This window comes from Thalia democratica, chromosome 2, assembly GCF_965202585.1.
Source record: "Thalia democratica chromosome 2, ktThaDemo2.hap1.1, whole genome shotgun sequence".
In the NCBI taxonomy this organism is placed as follows: Eukaryota; Metazoa; Chordata; class Thaliacea; order Salpida; family Salpidae; genus Thalia; species Thalia democratica.
The window spans coordinates 108,079,108-108,096,337 of NC_139166.1; the positions used below are offsets into that span (position 1 = coordinate 108,079,108).

The 17,230-nt window shown below is 26.5% G+C and overlaps 1 protein-coding gene across 1 annotated transcript; it reads left to right on the plus strand.

Moving 5' to 3' along the window:
- The first annotated feature begins 6,822 nt into the window (after positions 1-6,822).
- On the plus strand, positions 6,823-7,164 carry LOC145829168 (RING-box protein 1-like). The gene has a single exon (XM_082936889.1). It carries the CDS (start codon positions 6,823-6,825, stop codon positions 7,162-7,164), a length of 342 nt encoding a protein of 113 aa, XP_082793015.1.
- The last annotated feature ends 10,066 nt before the right edge of the window (positions 7,165-17,230 follow it).

The window sequence follows — 17,230 nt, forward strand, 5'->3', positions numbered from 1 at the left end:
ACTTAGAATTTCTTGGTACTGATATGAGAGTATAATTATTAAAAATTAGTATTGTAAGTAAATTATTTTGTTGATAGTAAAAATTTTTTAAATTATTCTAAATAGTTTTACTATTGTCAAAGAATTTAGTATACCTTGAAAAGATTTAAGTACTAAAAAATTGATTAAAATAAAAAAATAGTGATTTTAAGTAACAAATGGTTTTTGAATACAAAAAATGTTTCTATTTGTTAACAATGTTTCACTTATTATTATTCCACAGTTGGCAAAAATTATTATTATAAAAAAGAAATTCACTAAAAACTGTAAAATACAAAAAAAGTTGCTGTTAAGTGATAAACATTTGTTAACAAAAGTTTGAGATATATTTATTAACCTTGATAGAGATAATATAACAATATTGCTTTAGAATCCAAATACATTAAATAAAAAACAATCATTAGAATTTACTACAATTAAAACAAACAAGTTACAATATAGTCTGACAATAATAACTTTTTCATATTAAAGTAGATATGAATAAAACAAAGACAATTATTAAATTTAATCAGCTTTTTAGATCTAAACCAAAACTTTAAAATGTTTGCATAACCAATACTTATTATTGTACTAATAAGATATCTTTAAGAATTATTTTAAGAATTAAAAAGTTTGCCATTAAAGGCATTTCAACTTGTAAAAACACTTTATTTTACTTTTTTTATCTATTAATTATCTTTTAATTTTAGAGTATGTTTAAATTATTACAATTTAGTATAATAATATGCTGGTTCAGGTACTAATTCTTCTACAAACCAGAATAACTACCTTATCAAAAATATTTTTAATGCTTAAAAACTTAAAATACAATACGAGGTAACAACTAAAACAAACCTTAAGCAAGTTACTTATTTATTTTGTTAACTATGAATTCCTATTTAAGGGTTAAGAAAAATCTATAATTAGTTCTAAATAACTTTTTTTTTCATACAAGTATCTCAAAATAACTAAAGATGTAATAAAACAGAGAAGATCATTTAAGTGGGAGTAAAACTAATGTGTTTTGTGTACTTAAGAAGACAACTTTGTGAAAAAAACAAACTGTTGAAAAAGTCACAAATAAGTTAGTGTCAGATAAAAGCTATATTTTATGTTTACCATAATAAATATTTAACTTTCCCACACGACCATTTACATTGTTGGTGGTCGTGTGGTGAAGTTCAATATTTACTATTGATGGCAAAAAACATGTCAATTTTGTTGATGATGGCAAAAATAAGTAGTTTACTTTAGAACAACAGATATTAACTTTTTAAGTTTTTAATTGTAATCATAATTGCAGTCATAATTTTAAGAATTTAATAACTGTTGAAAACAATAATGCCTTTATTATCTCATTGTTTCTGTTTAATATATAAATTTTTTAAATTGAATTTAGACTTTTTTTTTGTTTTTGTATGTTTAAAGTAGTATTAACATAACAGTTTTTTATTGAACCTGTACTTTTTTTAGTTTGTGTTTATAAAACGTTTGTACTTAAACAATTAAGCATTTCAACAATTTTATATGAATACCAAGTAAAGCATTACAATACATGTTTAAAGGCATATGGGGGTTTATAACAATTTAAAGGCATAGTGAGGTAAATCACTTTTTTCACACTTTAGTTTTATTTTAGAGTTTCAACTAAGCTACAAGTTGCTTTATACATATCTTAAGAATTCTAATAATTTTTGAGATATAGCAGATCAAAGTTCCTTATGGAAGATACAAACAAAGGCATAAGGGACTATTTCATTAAAAATCCATCTCCTACATTTTTTGAGATAAATACCTCAAATTTTTAGGAAATATTCTTTGAAATATTTAGAAAATTCTGTTAATAAAAATTTGAAAAAATAATAAATTAATATTATCTGACAAAACAAATTTACCCTTCTATGCACTTAATTTCTAAAACTGTTTTAGATGTGATCAACTGAAAAAAGTCTATAGCAATTGCATAGAAGTGTAAGGAAATTTTTTACATATTGATCTTAACTAAAGATTTTCAACTTATCTAACAGTTGATTTTTACCGTTTATATAATGAAAACCAGTTTTTGAAGTTTTGAAGCAGGTTTGCCACAGATTGAGCTGAAAAAAATTCTTTACTTTTCATTTTGAAATTTCCTGACTTTTTGATCAAATTCTTATTTAAAACCGATTCAATAATACATATACAAAGACTTAAAATTATATTAAGTTTTTTATTTTAATTGTATATTGGTTAAAATATATGCAATGTATATGCAAAAAATGTCTCTATAAGCAAAATACTTATACACCATTAAGGTAAATACACATAAAAGATTTTATTTTATTCAAAAAATTCAATTAGACACTGAAAATAAAATGAGTTGCAAATGCATAAATTTTTGATAATAAAATTAGCAAAATGCAGTTTATAGTGACAAAAAACTTTGTTATATTAAGAGCATGTTTATATAAAATTGTCTGACATTTTTTAATAAACTTCTATTTTTTCCTGACTTTTGTCATTTTTATATTTTTCCTGACCTTGTGACAACCCTTAACATGAGAGGACAAAGTTGGAGATTTCAATAGAATGCTTATAGAAGGGTGAAGTTAAGAAGGTAAAAAAATAACTCATATAAACATATATAAAAAATATGTTTGACACCTACCTCTGTTACCTCAACCTACAAAAAAGTATTTCTAACTTTACCAAGTAAAAACAAATAAAGTAATTTTTTAATGACTTGAATACAGGCAACCAACTAAAATTCAAAATTAAAACCAAATTAAATAATAATATAGTTACTGAATAAAAAAACTTTTCCATTAATTTTGGTTTATCAAAGGGTGATGGGTTTGATGATGCTATAAATAAGTCTAAAAAATTCTTTAAAATTTAGGAATTGTTATTGAAGATAATGTCAGGTACACACTTTAAACTTAGGTTAGGTCTAAATAACCAAGGAGTAAAACTTTTAAATGTTATTTTCAGTTTGTCTGATGGCACTTCATGCTCTACATTAGTTCTGATTATTTTGTACTGTAGGTTTTATTATCTTAAATTATTCTTAATTAACTAATTATCATTAATTCTTTTATTAAACTCTGACAAACCAAAATTATCTAAAAACTATATCAATATTAGTAGGCTCAGTCAAACTAATGACTATCAACTGAAACTTTATATTTTTCTATTTTTAACTTTGAAATCATAAGCATAAACATCAAAAATTTGGAATCTGACATTAAAAACTAAACTCAAGAAAATAAAATGCACATGTGAAAGGAAAAATTAATTAATTTATAGTTTTGGATCTAATTATAAGAAGCACAAACTTGCAGAAAACAAATATATAAAGCTGTTGCAATATTTATACCAAACTAAACCAATATAAAAGTTATCAATTATTTAAATAAGATGCTTTGAAAACTCTCTGAGTTGAATGTTGAGAGATCAAAACCCAGTAGTAAAAACAAAAAAAAAGAATTATCTTATTAGTTAAATCAAAACAATAAAAGTGATGTTAAATAAAACAAGTATATTAGGCTTAAAACATTAATTTTTGGCATAAAATAATATTTAAAAAAACATCAAATCTAAAACAATTTCAGCTTGGTATTGGCGCAATATCATGCTAAGTAATTAGGATACTTATGTGTATAATATTTTATAAAAGCCAATGTGAATTTTAGTAGAAAAATTATGGACCCCCTACTCATAACCTTAAATTAGCAGTTTAAAAACTAATCCTAAGTTAAAGTACTAATTAATAAGTTTTTCTTGGTCATCAAATAAATTAAGACAATTAGATATGCATATAAATCTAATTTGTCAAAAATTTAAAAATAGCTTTATTGTAAATGTTATGTGCTAAATAAATTACAGTTAATTGTATACAAATTTCTGAAACTAGTAAGGTTTAGTCATTAAAATCAAAATCCTTAATTTTAAACTAATGTTTTGCTAATTTGTAACAATTTGTGGCGCCAAGTTCTTGTTGTAAGCATCAAAATTCACGGTTGGATAGTTTTATCTCTATGAAAAAAGGTAAACCAATCAGCAACGTATTTGTAGAATATTCCTATATTATATATGTACAAAAGAGAACGGGTCAAAATTGCTCAAAGATAAAATTGCACGAGGGTACTAAACTGCACGAAAACAAAATTGCACGAAAGCACAAAATTACACGGAGCCAAATTTTCATGACAACAAAATAGCACGACGGAACAAAATTGAAAGAAAAAGATTTTGCACCAAGGGTCTATTTTGCACGTGATACATTATTTGCACGTGAGTAAAAGAAAACAGAAAAAATATGAATAAAGAGAGAAAAAAAAGTTACTGACCGAGGGTGAGGGTTAAAGATAATAGTGATAGTAAAGACACTTTAACTAAAATAAACACTTTTTCAGTATTCAGAACTCTTTGTTTATATTTTTTAAGCTCTATATAACGGTGCTTAAAATTAGATTAAATGTAAACTGTTATATATAAAAAGTAAATAATGATAAAGTTTGAACTTCAGATATTTTTAATAATTACTTTATTAAAAATGGAAAAGACTTAATTCTTTAAATTCTGTCCCTACTTTTTATATAACTTAGAGACCTTTCAAAAAAAGTCTGACGACTAAAATGGCTTTTTTTTTGCTTAAGTTAAAGCATTTTTAAAATTTAATCAATTTATTTTAAACATTTGTTGAAGAAAGTTCTTCAAAGACTAGTGATAGATTTTAGTTTTTTGTAGTTATTGTAAATTATTTTTTCCATCAGGTAAGCAATAATGTGGTTTTAAAAAATGATTTCTTGAAAATTTTTCAGAAACTCTTTACTTAAAATAGCTCATCTGTTAGTTAGTTTTAAACTTGTTTTCAAAATATTAAAAGTTAAATTTAAAAAATATTTCTAATCATTTTAAAATAGTCTAAAACATAAAAATTGAACATTTTTAAACCAGCTGTATTTAAATAATTTCTTTTAAATGTAAATAGTTTAAGATGGTGCATAGCTTTTAAGTAAAATTATTATTATTACATTATTAATTATATATTTTTTTAAATTTTTTCAAAATTAATTTATTAATTTTGGATTACACTTTAATTGTAAAAAATACTTCTGGTGCATAAGCCCTTTAGTTTTTGATAAGTGTTAAGTTTAAGAATTTGTTTACTTTAAATAATTTACCCAAAGATTTAGAAAAAATATTTACTCAGTCAATTTTAATTATAAGGTCAGTTTATTTATTGTCACTAGATTTCTTGTTCCTAAATATTCTGTAAGTGACACTTTTGGCAAGGTTACCCTACACACTAGAAATTTCAGGGTTGCCATTTTACCTGAAAACCTGTAATTTGACAATTTAGGCAAAAATAAAATCTGGAATTTGAGAAGTTTTTATGAAAATCTGGAAAAACCTGGAATTTTAAACAATTTTCACATGTTAAGTAGAAAAATTTTGATTTCAAAAAAAATTTATTCTATAGTTAAAAATTTTTGTCAGCATTAAAATTTTTTTTATTAAAAATCACATTTTAGTCAGCTTTAAAGTATCTCTTAAATGTTTTTATGCTTTTTAAAACATTATGCTACCTTAAGCTAAAAAACTAAACCCAAAACAAGTACTTTAAAAAACCTGTAATAAATTTTGAAAACTTGAAGAAAATTGGCCAAAAGTCAGTGGCAATCCTGAAAACTAAAAAAAGATTTTGTATCAATAAAATCAAGAAGTTTTAAACAGCATTTTTTCTAGTTGCAGACCATTATTTAATTTAGATATGATATGCTTTTATTTTTACCTCTAATTTGGTAACTATTTGGTGAAATTCAAAGCAAACTATAAAAACTTATTAAAGGGTCAAAAAAAATCTGGAATTCTAATAATCCTGGAATTTGACAATTTAGAAAAAAAAACATTAAAAACATGGAAATTGGGAAATTTTGAAAAACAAAAACCTGGAATTTTGAACAAAAATTACTAAAAAGGCTAGAAAAACTAAAATTTAAAACATTTTTACATGTTAAGTAGGAGTCCTTTTGTTGATGTGACGGAAATCTCCCTATATTAGCTGAATCAGCATAATTTTTTTTTATAAAATTTAAATGTTTTAATTAGTTTTTAGTATGTTTGGGTAAGGTGGGTTAGGGTTAAGGATATAAATACTAAAAAAAGTTGATGGTTCAGCAATTATTAGGGGAAACACTTTTGCTTTTGAAACGGACCCATTAAGTAGCAGAATTTCGATTTGATACAAAAAATTTACCTAATAGATCAAAATTTGTTGTCATCATCAAAATCCTTTTTTAAATAAATACTTTTAAAGTAATTTTACAATATCTTTTCAATGTTGTTATACTGTTTAACACTGTTTTTTACCTTAAACTTAGTTTCAAACTAAAACTAGACCTAAAATCGTGTACTTTAAAAAACCTGGAAAAAAATTTGAAAATCTGGAGAAAATTTGCCAAAAACTAGTGGCAACCCTGATGAATATATTATTTAATGTACATACATATTTGGCTATAAATTGGAAAAAAAAGTATGCTTAATAATTATCAATAGTTTTATGTGACATTTAAATTTTCATAAATATATTTTTTCATAGAATTTTTAGAAATTTATTTGTAGACATTTAAACTTAGTAATTTGTAGTTTAATTTATTCTTTTGTTTATTTTAAAGCAACGTTATATTCTGTAAGGTCAATGCTTAATGGATGCGTTTAATATTATTTAGTTACATTTTTAAACAATTTTTAATAACTGTTAAATATTAAAAGATCAGTACACAAAAAGAAACAATTTTAGCAGGAAACCAACTAATAAAAATGTCTGATAAAACAACTTCATCTTCCGTGACAAAACCCACCGAGGCAGATTCTCAAGAGCAACCTAGAAGGCTGTTTACAGTGAAGAGGATCTACGCCGTGGCCACGTGGGAGTACGACACCAAGTATGAAAATTGCGCCATCTGCCAGCACCACCTCCAGGACGATTGCATCTCGTGCCTGTCCGCCAGAAAGACCGGGGAATGCCCTGCATCATTCGGAAAATGCGGCCACGTTTTCCACGAACACTGCATCACGAAATGGGGTGAAAAACATGATGGAATGTGCGCGTACAATGGCTGTGGCAAAAAATTCGAACCTAAAGATAAAAAGATGGATTAAAATTCAAATAATTTTTAAGTCTTAGGTATTTATTTTAGAAAATTTTTAATCGCTAATAAAAAGTCTAAGAAGGTTCTAGTTAACTGTGTTGTGTTTTTTAACTGGGTATCATAAATGACACATTGCATTATGAATAGTTGTCAAAAAGAAATATTTATTAGTTTATTTACCTAAAGATTAGAGATGAAATAAATTTTAGATAATTTTTTTGTACAATCTTAGGTATTTATTTTAGAATTTTTTCAGTCGCTAATAAAACGTCTAAGGTTTCTAGTTAACTATGTTGTGCTTTTAAACTGTGTATCATAAATGACATAGTGCAATATAAACATGCTGTTAAAAATAAAAAATATTTTAGTTTATTCTATTTATGAACTGTTAATGTGTTTTATTAATGGAAGCAAATTTTTTATACACAGTATCTGAAAAAAAATTTTGTTTATCGAAAGACAAAAATAAGATGCAGTGCATTGAACTTTAAGAAACTAAGGTCTTAACTTATACTAGTTTTAAACTGGCTAGAAGTAATGGAGCCTATTTGACGGCTCTGGCTAAAAAAGAAAGGAAGATAAAAACCAAATTAAAAATAATATGATCTGGCGATTAGAATTATCAAATCTATGAATTTTGTTATCTTGTTATCAAAAAAATCTTTAAATGCTATTTTACCAACAAAATGTAATCAAAAATTTGACATTTTATTTAATTTGAGTAATTTCTTAAAGTTAGAAATAAAACTGTCATCAAAAAATAAAGGAGTTAATTGCGAGATTAATAAAGATCGAAGTCATTAAAAAAAATTCTTAAACTTACTGACCAAGTATGTTGTTACAACAGTAAAAATTAAAACTTTGCTGAAAAAAGATTTAATCAATAGTTGTTTTGGATGTTAACAAATTTTTTAATACTTCACAGGAAACTGCAATAAGTTTACACTCCTAACAATTTCAAGTAGTTAAAAATAATTTTTGTAAACTATGTGGGCAAAAGCTAACTTTCATTGATTATAGCTGTAAATATACACTTTATCTGATAATATTTATAGTAATAAAAATAAAAAACCTCAAAACAGTGTTCACAAGCAAATGGTGTGGAGCTTGATGACTAAAAGTTCTTTTACCAACCAGTTTACAGTAATTGGTTTCAACCAGGGGAAAAGGTTCCAACTTTTTTCAAAAGGGGATTCACAATTTTTTTTGTTCTTAATTTGTTGCTTTAATACGCATCTCTTAAATATGCACTGCTAGTTAAGTACGCAATATTTAGCCGAAAAACTCTGTGTTTAAAATGCTTTTATCTGCTTAGAAATATAGTAAAATATATAAGTAGTAACAGAAAAATACTATACTTTTCTGTTTATTATACTGTATTTAATTTAGATAAATTAAAACTAAAATAACCAAAAAATTATGAACTTACAAATCTTAATTTAAATGTTAGTATGGATAGAGTTCTTACAAATTTTTCTTTTAAATTTTAAACTCATTGCATTTATATATCTATTTATAATAAAAACTTTTGTTTAAGTAGTTTAATCTATAAAAATTGAAATTTTACTGAAAAAATGAAATTATAAAATCTTTAAATCATAATTAAATGTTTGTCTGGTGGTGCAGGGATTCTAATGATAATTTTGAAATCTTTCTGAGTTGAAATTTCAAAAAATCAAGAATCAACTTTATAACCAATAAATATACAAAAATAAAATAACTTGAATAAATTGCCAGGTAGTGTAATGGTCTAAAGATGGTTTCGAAAATTCTCTGAATTGAACTTTTCAAAGCTTAAAAGCTTCACACAACAGTATTATATACAATCAACTAAGTAAAATAAAACTTTAGTGATTATATTGGACATTTTTTAAGTAAAATTGTACTTATTGAAAAACAATACTTAATCAAAAATTATTTACACTAAGTAACAATTTATAATGGGAACTAAGAGCATCTTAGTAAAAAGTTTTCCAGAAAATAAGGCTACTTTAAAACTTTTACCGATTATCACGTCACAATTAAAACTTTATTTGAAATCTATTTCAGCTGGGCAAAAACGAGCATTTTTTTTACGGAAACTTCTAATCTTTCAGTGTTATAAATTCAACATTCATTATTTAAAGTTTATCAAATAACTAAAACAAAGTCAATAAACAACGTTTTTAGTGTTATTCTACGAATCTTTTTCCTTTTCTTTTATTTCAGGGGTTCACAGGAAACCAGTCAAAACACGCCCCTAGTTTCAATTCTTGTAAGTAATTGTATTTTATAGTTTTGAATTATTATATTTCTGTGTATTACGTTAAATTGTAATGATTTAAGTTTATATGCATTGCTAATTTTATGACTGTCTTTAAACATTTGGTATTAATAAATTATTTATAAAATACATGTTCATTTACTAATCTAAATGATAATTTAATTTTAAATGGGAAAAAAAAATATGTGTCCAGCAATTAAAGTTAATATATTTTATTACTTATTAAATTATCGATCCAGGGTTGCCATTTAACCTTGAAAAACCTTGAATTCGAGAAATTTTGAAAAAAACATCGATATAACTGGAGTTATAAACAAAAATTACTAATAAACCTGGAAAAAATAAAACTTTAAACATACATCTGTTTAACATGATTAACTCAATATCAGGTTAGCCACTTAGTTAGAGTTTTACAATTTAGGCTAAAAAAACTTGGAACTTTAATTAATGTTTACATGTTAAATAGTAAAATTTTGATTTGACGAAGGGTCATTTTTGCACAAAAGTTAAAAAAACAGAAAGGAAAATTATAAAGAAACTGAGAGATAAGTTAATATAAAATAGAATAAATAAATAAAAAATGACGGAGGGTAATGGTTAGGGACTTAGTGTAAAAGTTATACAAAAAATTAAAAAAAAAAAACAAAAATTAAAAAAAAAATAGTTATAAAGTTACCGATAGAGGTTAAGGGTTAGGGGTAACAGTGCTAGTAAAAAATAGTTAAAAAAAAAAATAAAATCAGCCCGTGCAAAATTGTCTGCTTGGTAAAACTCTCTTCGTGCCAAATTAACTTTTTGTTCAAAAGTATCTTCGTGCAATTTTGTCCCCTCGTTCAATTTTGTATGCTCGTGCAGAATATCTAGTGTAAGTTTTAAATTATGACCTCATGACTCCCCTGTGAATCCGTTACTGCTCGTGGCCCCCTGAGTATCTATCATGGCCCCCAAGGTGCCACTTGGCCCACTTTGGGAAACCCTGATTTAAACACATTTACACAAAAATGAGTTTTTTTTTATTCTCTACAGTTGATTCCTACTCATTACAGCTATTTTTACCATAAACGTTACATTTATTTTTTTCATTTTCTACCCTGTCACATTTTTAAGCATATATTATAAGTATATGCATAATCGTGATATTGACTAAAAAGTATTTTTATAACGTAAAACAGATTTTGGTTGATTTTATTTCAAGACATCAATTCAGAAAACTAAAAAAAATTTACTAGGCTTATGTGGTTTAACGTTTGAAAAAACTAACTTTTCAATAAATTTTTTTAAAATAATCAAATTAAAGTAGCCGTTGAAAATTATTATCGGTTGCAGAGCCTATGTAAAGTTCAGGCTTTTATTTACTTTTAAAGCTAAAAGAAAACTCTTAGTCAACTCTTTTTCGAATAAAAAATATAAACATGAACATGTTTTTTTGATTGATTTAATAGAGATTAAACAAATTAAGCGTTTAAATTTACAAGTTAAGTTATTCTAATTTTCAACTACAACTTTTTTTACTACTAAATCGTGATAATGTAACAGCATACAAGATTTTAAACTTGCTATTATTTTAAAGTTCTGATTAAAGGCTGATTTATATTTGTAATACTTTGTATTTAATTAGAATTAACATTATCACGATTTAGTTGTAACATCCGTCATTTAATTAACTGAATAAAAATATAATTCGTAAAAGTTTACCTGTAGCGACAATTCTACTTCTAGATAAATCCGTAGTTGATAAAAGTGTTTAGGTTTTTAAGAAATTTTGTTAAAAGCACCAAATAATTTAAATAAAGTTATCTAGTGTAAATAACAACTTATGTTTTTTTATGTATCTTTCATAACAACCAAAATACTGAATATAGATAGTTGTTAATATACATATTTTTTATTAGAAAACTTAAAAATCAGAAAACTTTATGAAGTTAATTTGGTATAAGTAGTTTTACTTTATAAACTAAGTTTTTATTAGCACGAAAATTTAGTTACAAAAAAGTTAAGAGTTTCTATTTTGTGCTAAAATGACACCATGCTTTTCTGGCCTGTTTTTTTTAAACTAGAGGATTTTTATATTTAGAAAATACAACTTAAATGTGTAAATAATATAAAAAGTATACTATAAATAGTTTATACTATACTAGCATATCTCGTAAAACTTAAAAATTTTTGAATTTTATTTTTTTGGTATATATAACGGTGCTTAATTTTTTTATCTGCATTCCATTACCAATATTTATCAAGATTAAATGTTGATTGAACGACAAAAAATAAGCTCTCCAAAGTTTAGTTGAAGGACCTGGTGTATAAAAAAACCTTTTTGTTATCGGTTCATACACCATGGATACAGTTTAATGACTTAATGATTGTCCTGGACAAAAGAGAAGTAGGTTTCATCGGTTTTATTCTGTAACAAAATCCTGTTGGTTAAATGTAAATTAATCTAATAATTAGCAGTTTTAAATACCACAACCATTCTGAAATAAGGAGAAATTTGAAACATTTTCGTGACTCAAAAGTTTTAAACACAATAACTTCTCTTTTTTGATTTTAAAGTATATTTTTCATAGAATTTAGTAAATATCAATAGCTATCTATTAATTCTATAACAAGAACCTATTAAGATTAAATAGCTATAAATTAATGTAACAGCTTTTCATATCTTAATGAGTAATTTTTTCTTTTAATTAATAAGTTTTAAAAGTGGTAAATACAATTGAAAATTCTTAAAAGTTTGATATGTTTTATTAAAAAAAATCATTTTTTAGAATAGAGCTAAAGTTTTTATAAAAGCTAATTAATAAAAAAAGGATTAAGTATAACGATTTTGTAATCTATAGCAGCATCATAAAATAATAGTTTGTATTTATTAAGTTATTTATAATAAACTAAATAAAATTTGCGTTGGTCAAAGATGTCCTACCTCTTTTTATCTGCCGAGGAAAACTTATAAAAACATCTGTTTATGTTTTGCGATATACTTAAAAACTTTGTTTAGTTGAAAAAATTTAGCTGTAGCTCCATGAAAAATTATGCTAATTTTTTTTTGATTTTAGAGTTTAAGCGTTTAAACACGCTGCTTTAAATATGTCCCTACTTCAGCTGTACAACCGCAAGTTACGTCAAATCACGTGTAAACTGTGTTAATTTTTTATTTTCAAGTACTTGCCACTGTTCTAACTTAACAACAAAAAAACTTTTATTTTTCCGTTTGTTTATTACTTCTTTTTTCCCAGCTTGGAATTCAAGTAGTTTTCCAACCAGTCACCCATGTCACCTCTTTGCTTCAATATTCTTTCCGCCTCACTCATCTTTACCTTGGTTTTTTCGAGGCACTTGTCGCTTTTGCACAGACACGTGAGATCCTGGAAGTAGTCCTTGCCGTAGTTGAGGAAGATCTCCTTTCCCTGTTCGATGTCCTCTATCGCCATCACCCAATTCTTCGGAACCCCATGGATCGTCTCGAGGAAGATCTCGCAATTCTCATCACAGCTGTGGTTGATGAACCTGGAAATTAAAAACATTTGTTTTAGATAGTGCCGTTTTTGTATGTGATTGTTGATGAACCTAGGTTTTTGTATCTTTGTATGTTATAATAAAAATGTGGCTGTTGAGTTTATAAAATTATCTTATTGTTCTTAGGTTCTGATGATAAAATAAATATATTGTTTTACAAATAAATGAAAACTAACATTTATAACCAGTTCGAGTAGATTTAGTTTTTTTCATTAACTAATAATTAATACAAAAAACAGAACTTTTTTATGAAACAAATAAGTAGCAGCGTTTTTAAAATGTTGAGCAGAAAATCACTGTTGATGCTGCTTTATGCATGAAGAAAAACAGATTAGAATTATGTTAAAAACAATCTTTCGGCTTAAAAAACAGAAAAATATTTTATTTTTAATTTCACCTCGTGTGGTTCCCCATGGGCCCGCCATCGATCACCAAATCATCTCTTCTCGGCTCATAGAAGTAATTCGACATTTTCATCTTTTTGTAAATATTCAATCTCCTCAATTCCTCATCTAAAGTTATCAGTTCCCCAGTGTATTCTCCGATAACAGAGCCTGTAAAAATTAAAAAGAAAAACGTGTGTTTATTTTTAAAATTATTTTTCTTAGCATTATAGAGGAAATAAACCTATTTTGCAAACAATAGCTGTTTAAAAGTAACTATTTTCAATGAAACTTTTCTTGCTCTATTTACTTAACACCCTTCTTTTTATCTCACTTTTATGCTTGTATTGTTTAAACGCCATGAACAAGAAGTTACTACGAAATTCGAAATTCAAAATTTCGAATTTCAGTGCACTGGTTTTCTAACATTTTAACATACTAAACTTCAACCATTAAGTTAGCCATTAAATTTTATAGTAATTTTCGGGTACTTAACCATTTGTATGAAAATGGTCAAATGACCAATTTTATTGACACCTATTGTGGACAAGACCTAATAGTACACAAATAAAAAGTTTTAATGTTCTAAGTAAAGGTTTAGTATGTTAAAATATTAGAAGACCAGTGCACTGAAATTTCGAAATTTTGAATTTCGAATTTCGTAGTAACTTCTTGTTCATTTAAACACCCTGGTTTGATTGATTCAATTTTTTGTTCAAAGCACAATTGCGGATTTTTCGTGTAAATCGTATTTTTATTCGCAGTTTAAACACTCTAAACAACAAATACAAACCTTTCTTAATGTCGTTCCTGGCAAACAGGCCGTAACCGAAATCTCCCGTCTTTTTCAGCCTGAATCTGCCGCTCGGGTTCCTCAGGAGTCGTTCGTTGTCAACATCAACCACGTTTGATCTGAAACTCTCGCTCAACTCATTTACGTCCGCGTCCAACTCAACACCCGCTCCCACCACAAGCTGGTTCGTCCACACAAACGGGTCGTTCTTCAAGTAGTAGTCGCTGCGGTGGTCTCGCATCTCTTCGATCCATTTTCCACCGAAGTTTCCGTTGCGAACGACCCGGACATCCGCCAAGTCTATCGACTCTGGCCAGTCCTCGGTCTCCTCGACCACTATCGGCGCCATGTACATCAAGTCGATCTCCTTCAAGTTTTTGTCCAACTTGGGGTGTATTATTTGTGTTTTTCTCTTGCTCATCTTAAACGGCTTCACAGTTTTTGTAAGCGGCCACAACTTTATTTGTAAAAACTTTAAGTTTTCATTTTGTGCAATTTAAAATGAATTTTTTAGTTTTGTTGTTACGTCATATAATCATCTATTACTGATTTTTATATGATTTTGTTTTAATATCTTTCCGTATTTAATAAGAATTGAATGTGTTTTTTATTTTAAGAAAGACCTCTTGTTCAGTGTTTTTATTTAAACTATTGAGACAGTTGTTTTCAATACTTTTTTAACCAGTTTTTAACCTTCAAGTAAACAAAAATCTACTAAAACATATGATGTCTGTGCTATATTTTTGTCAAAAAATTTATTTTAAGATGCTTAATTTGATCTGATTGTTTTTTAGTATGTAGTTTTGGTACTGCGGGAATTATGGTTAAAAATTACTTTTAGATTAATACATTTTGGCCGTTAGTTTTTTTTATAAAAACATTTAAATTTTCACAAACAACAGCTAAAAAAAGTCAATTAAATATTTTTGAAAACTAAGTTAATTTTTTATGTTTAAGTTTATAATTTTGACTTAACTAGAATTTAATTTAAAAGAATAGACTGCTCGTAGTTAAACGAATTTATAGTTTATTCGAGTTCGTATATTATAACTTTTAACAGTTGAAAGTTATCAAAATAATTAATATTTTTAAAATCAGGAGTCGGCAAACTGCGGACCGCGAAGTGTAAAAAATCGGCCTGCGAAACTTTAGATACTTACACTAGATATTCTGAGGTTTGAAATCAAGAGCAAAAAAAAGATCTTGAACACTTTTCAAGGGAAATTTAAAACATATACTATATATTCTGGATTAAAAACAGTCATAGGTATAATTTGCAGCAAATTATACAATATATTTTGGAACTGCTACGAAGATTAAAAGCTAAAAATACATCGCGGCCCAAAAATAACTCTAATTTGGCCCGCGACCACCAAATGCTGACCACTGTTCTAGATAGTTAAAGTTCACAAAGTCAGCCCTATTGACTCTCCAAAACAGTGAGTAGAGCAAATGGATTTCCATTTACAAAGATAAAATGGGAATTTACTGAGAGAATGGTGAACTTAAAAATACACTCGTTGGTTCTACCCGCCTGTTTTTATACTGTCGCGTGACGCATATACTGTGACGTGGTGTATATGAATGCCATTTTGAACTACAAAATTTTCCAGACAAAAACTATGTGACTGATTATGATATTTATAATTTCTTTTGTGTATTTTGTGCATTTTTTGAGAGCATTAGAAATACTTGCTAGCTATCGACATTTCAGTTACAGCTTTTGTTTGTTTTAATAAGATATTTCTATGAAGCTGATATAAAATTTTAATTTTACAACTAAACAAAACATTCTCATTTGGTCTGCAAACTAAATTGCTCCAAGAGTTACATAAAGAAAAAACTTGTCACTCAAATATTACAAAACATAAAGTATTTATTGAAGTAAGTAAGTATCCTGTTAAAATTTCAAGCCCACTAGTAGCTAATAGATAACCCCTAAATAGTTGTTAACTTATTTACTTTCTATCTGTTAAAAAACAAACTTTGTTCATCTACATAAAATTGTTTACTTATAATCTGACAGCACATAGATGTCCTAAGGTAAGTTACAGTATATAACTAATTAATTTGTTCTTAAAAATTTAAGCTAGTTTCTTTCAACTAGTGAATGCAATAGTACTTAGAAACTATTTTTTACTACAAAACCATATTTTTACATTAAAAAATGCATTATCTACAATATACTTTGTTTAAATTTGTTTTACCAAATTGTCAGTCCTTTGATTCTAAGTTTATCAGCATTTAATGACATAGACCTAACTCCTGGATTTTTTTGAAGCTTTAATGCTTAATTTTATACCTGTAACTTAGATGTCACTCCCAACATTTAAACTATGTTTTCTCCATTACGACTCTGATTAAATGCTCTTTTATGATTCACAAAGGTGTTACTTCAATATCCTAGTATTTAATCTGCCTACCAATGCCTTCAGCGCAAACTTTAGGTTTTACAACATTTCATACGAGAAGTGTAACACATTTAAATAATCACCTACTTGCTACTAATCTTCGACAAATATATCTTTGTATACTAACCTAGATTGATTGTCTTATACTAAATGTTTGCATGAAATACGGGTTAAGGTGGGAAACGAGCTAAGATGAAATAATTTTCTCAAACGTATTTGTTAATGTTAAAGTGGTACACATTACTCGAGACTATACAATCTGGTTATATTTAAATACTGATTAGCACAAACAGCGCTCCCAAATATCTATAAAAAAGAAATTTTTAACTATTATAGTAACTCATTACTGACCAAATTCACTTGGTTACTAAAGATAAGGTACAGGATATTTAATGTGTTTTAAGACCTGGTAATAAAAGTAGATTCAAATCATTCCGTAAAAGTTCATAAAGAGGTGAGTAATGTATTCAAATTAATACAATATATTACATACTTGGTGGTAATATAATGCAAATACTAAGTTATTGTTACTATATTCCGTGTTGACACAAAATGCTTGGAGCTTTGAACAAACATCACTAAATAACTACAATTTTTACATTAAAAAAAAAAGAAGTTTCATTAGCAACGAAAAGTCTATCATTATTTTTGTATCATTTGAAACTTTATGTAACAAAAAACATTCAAAGTAGCATTTCAGTATCTTGTCAATATTT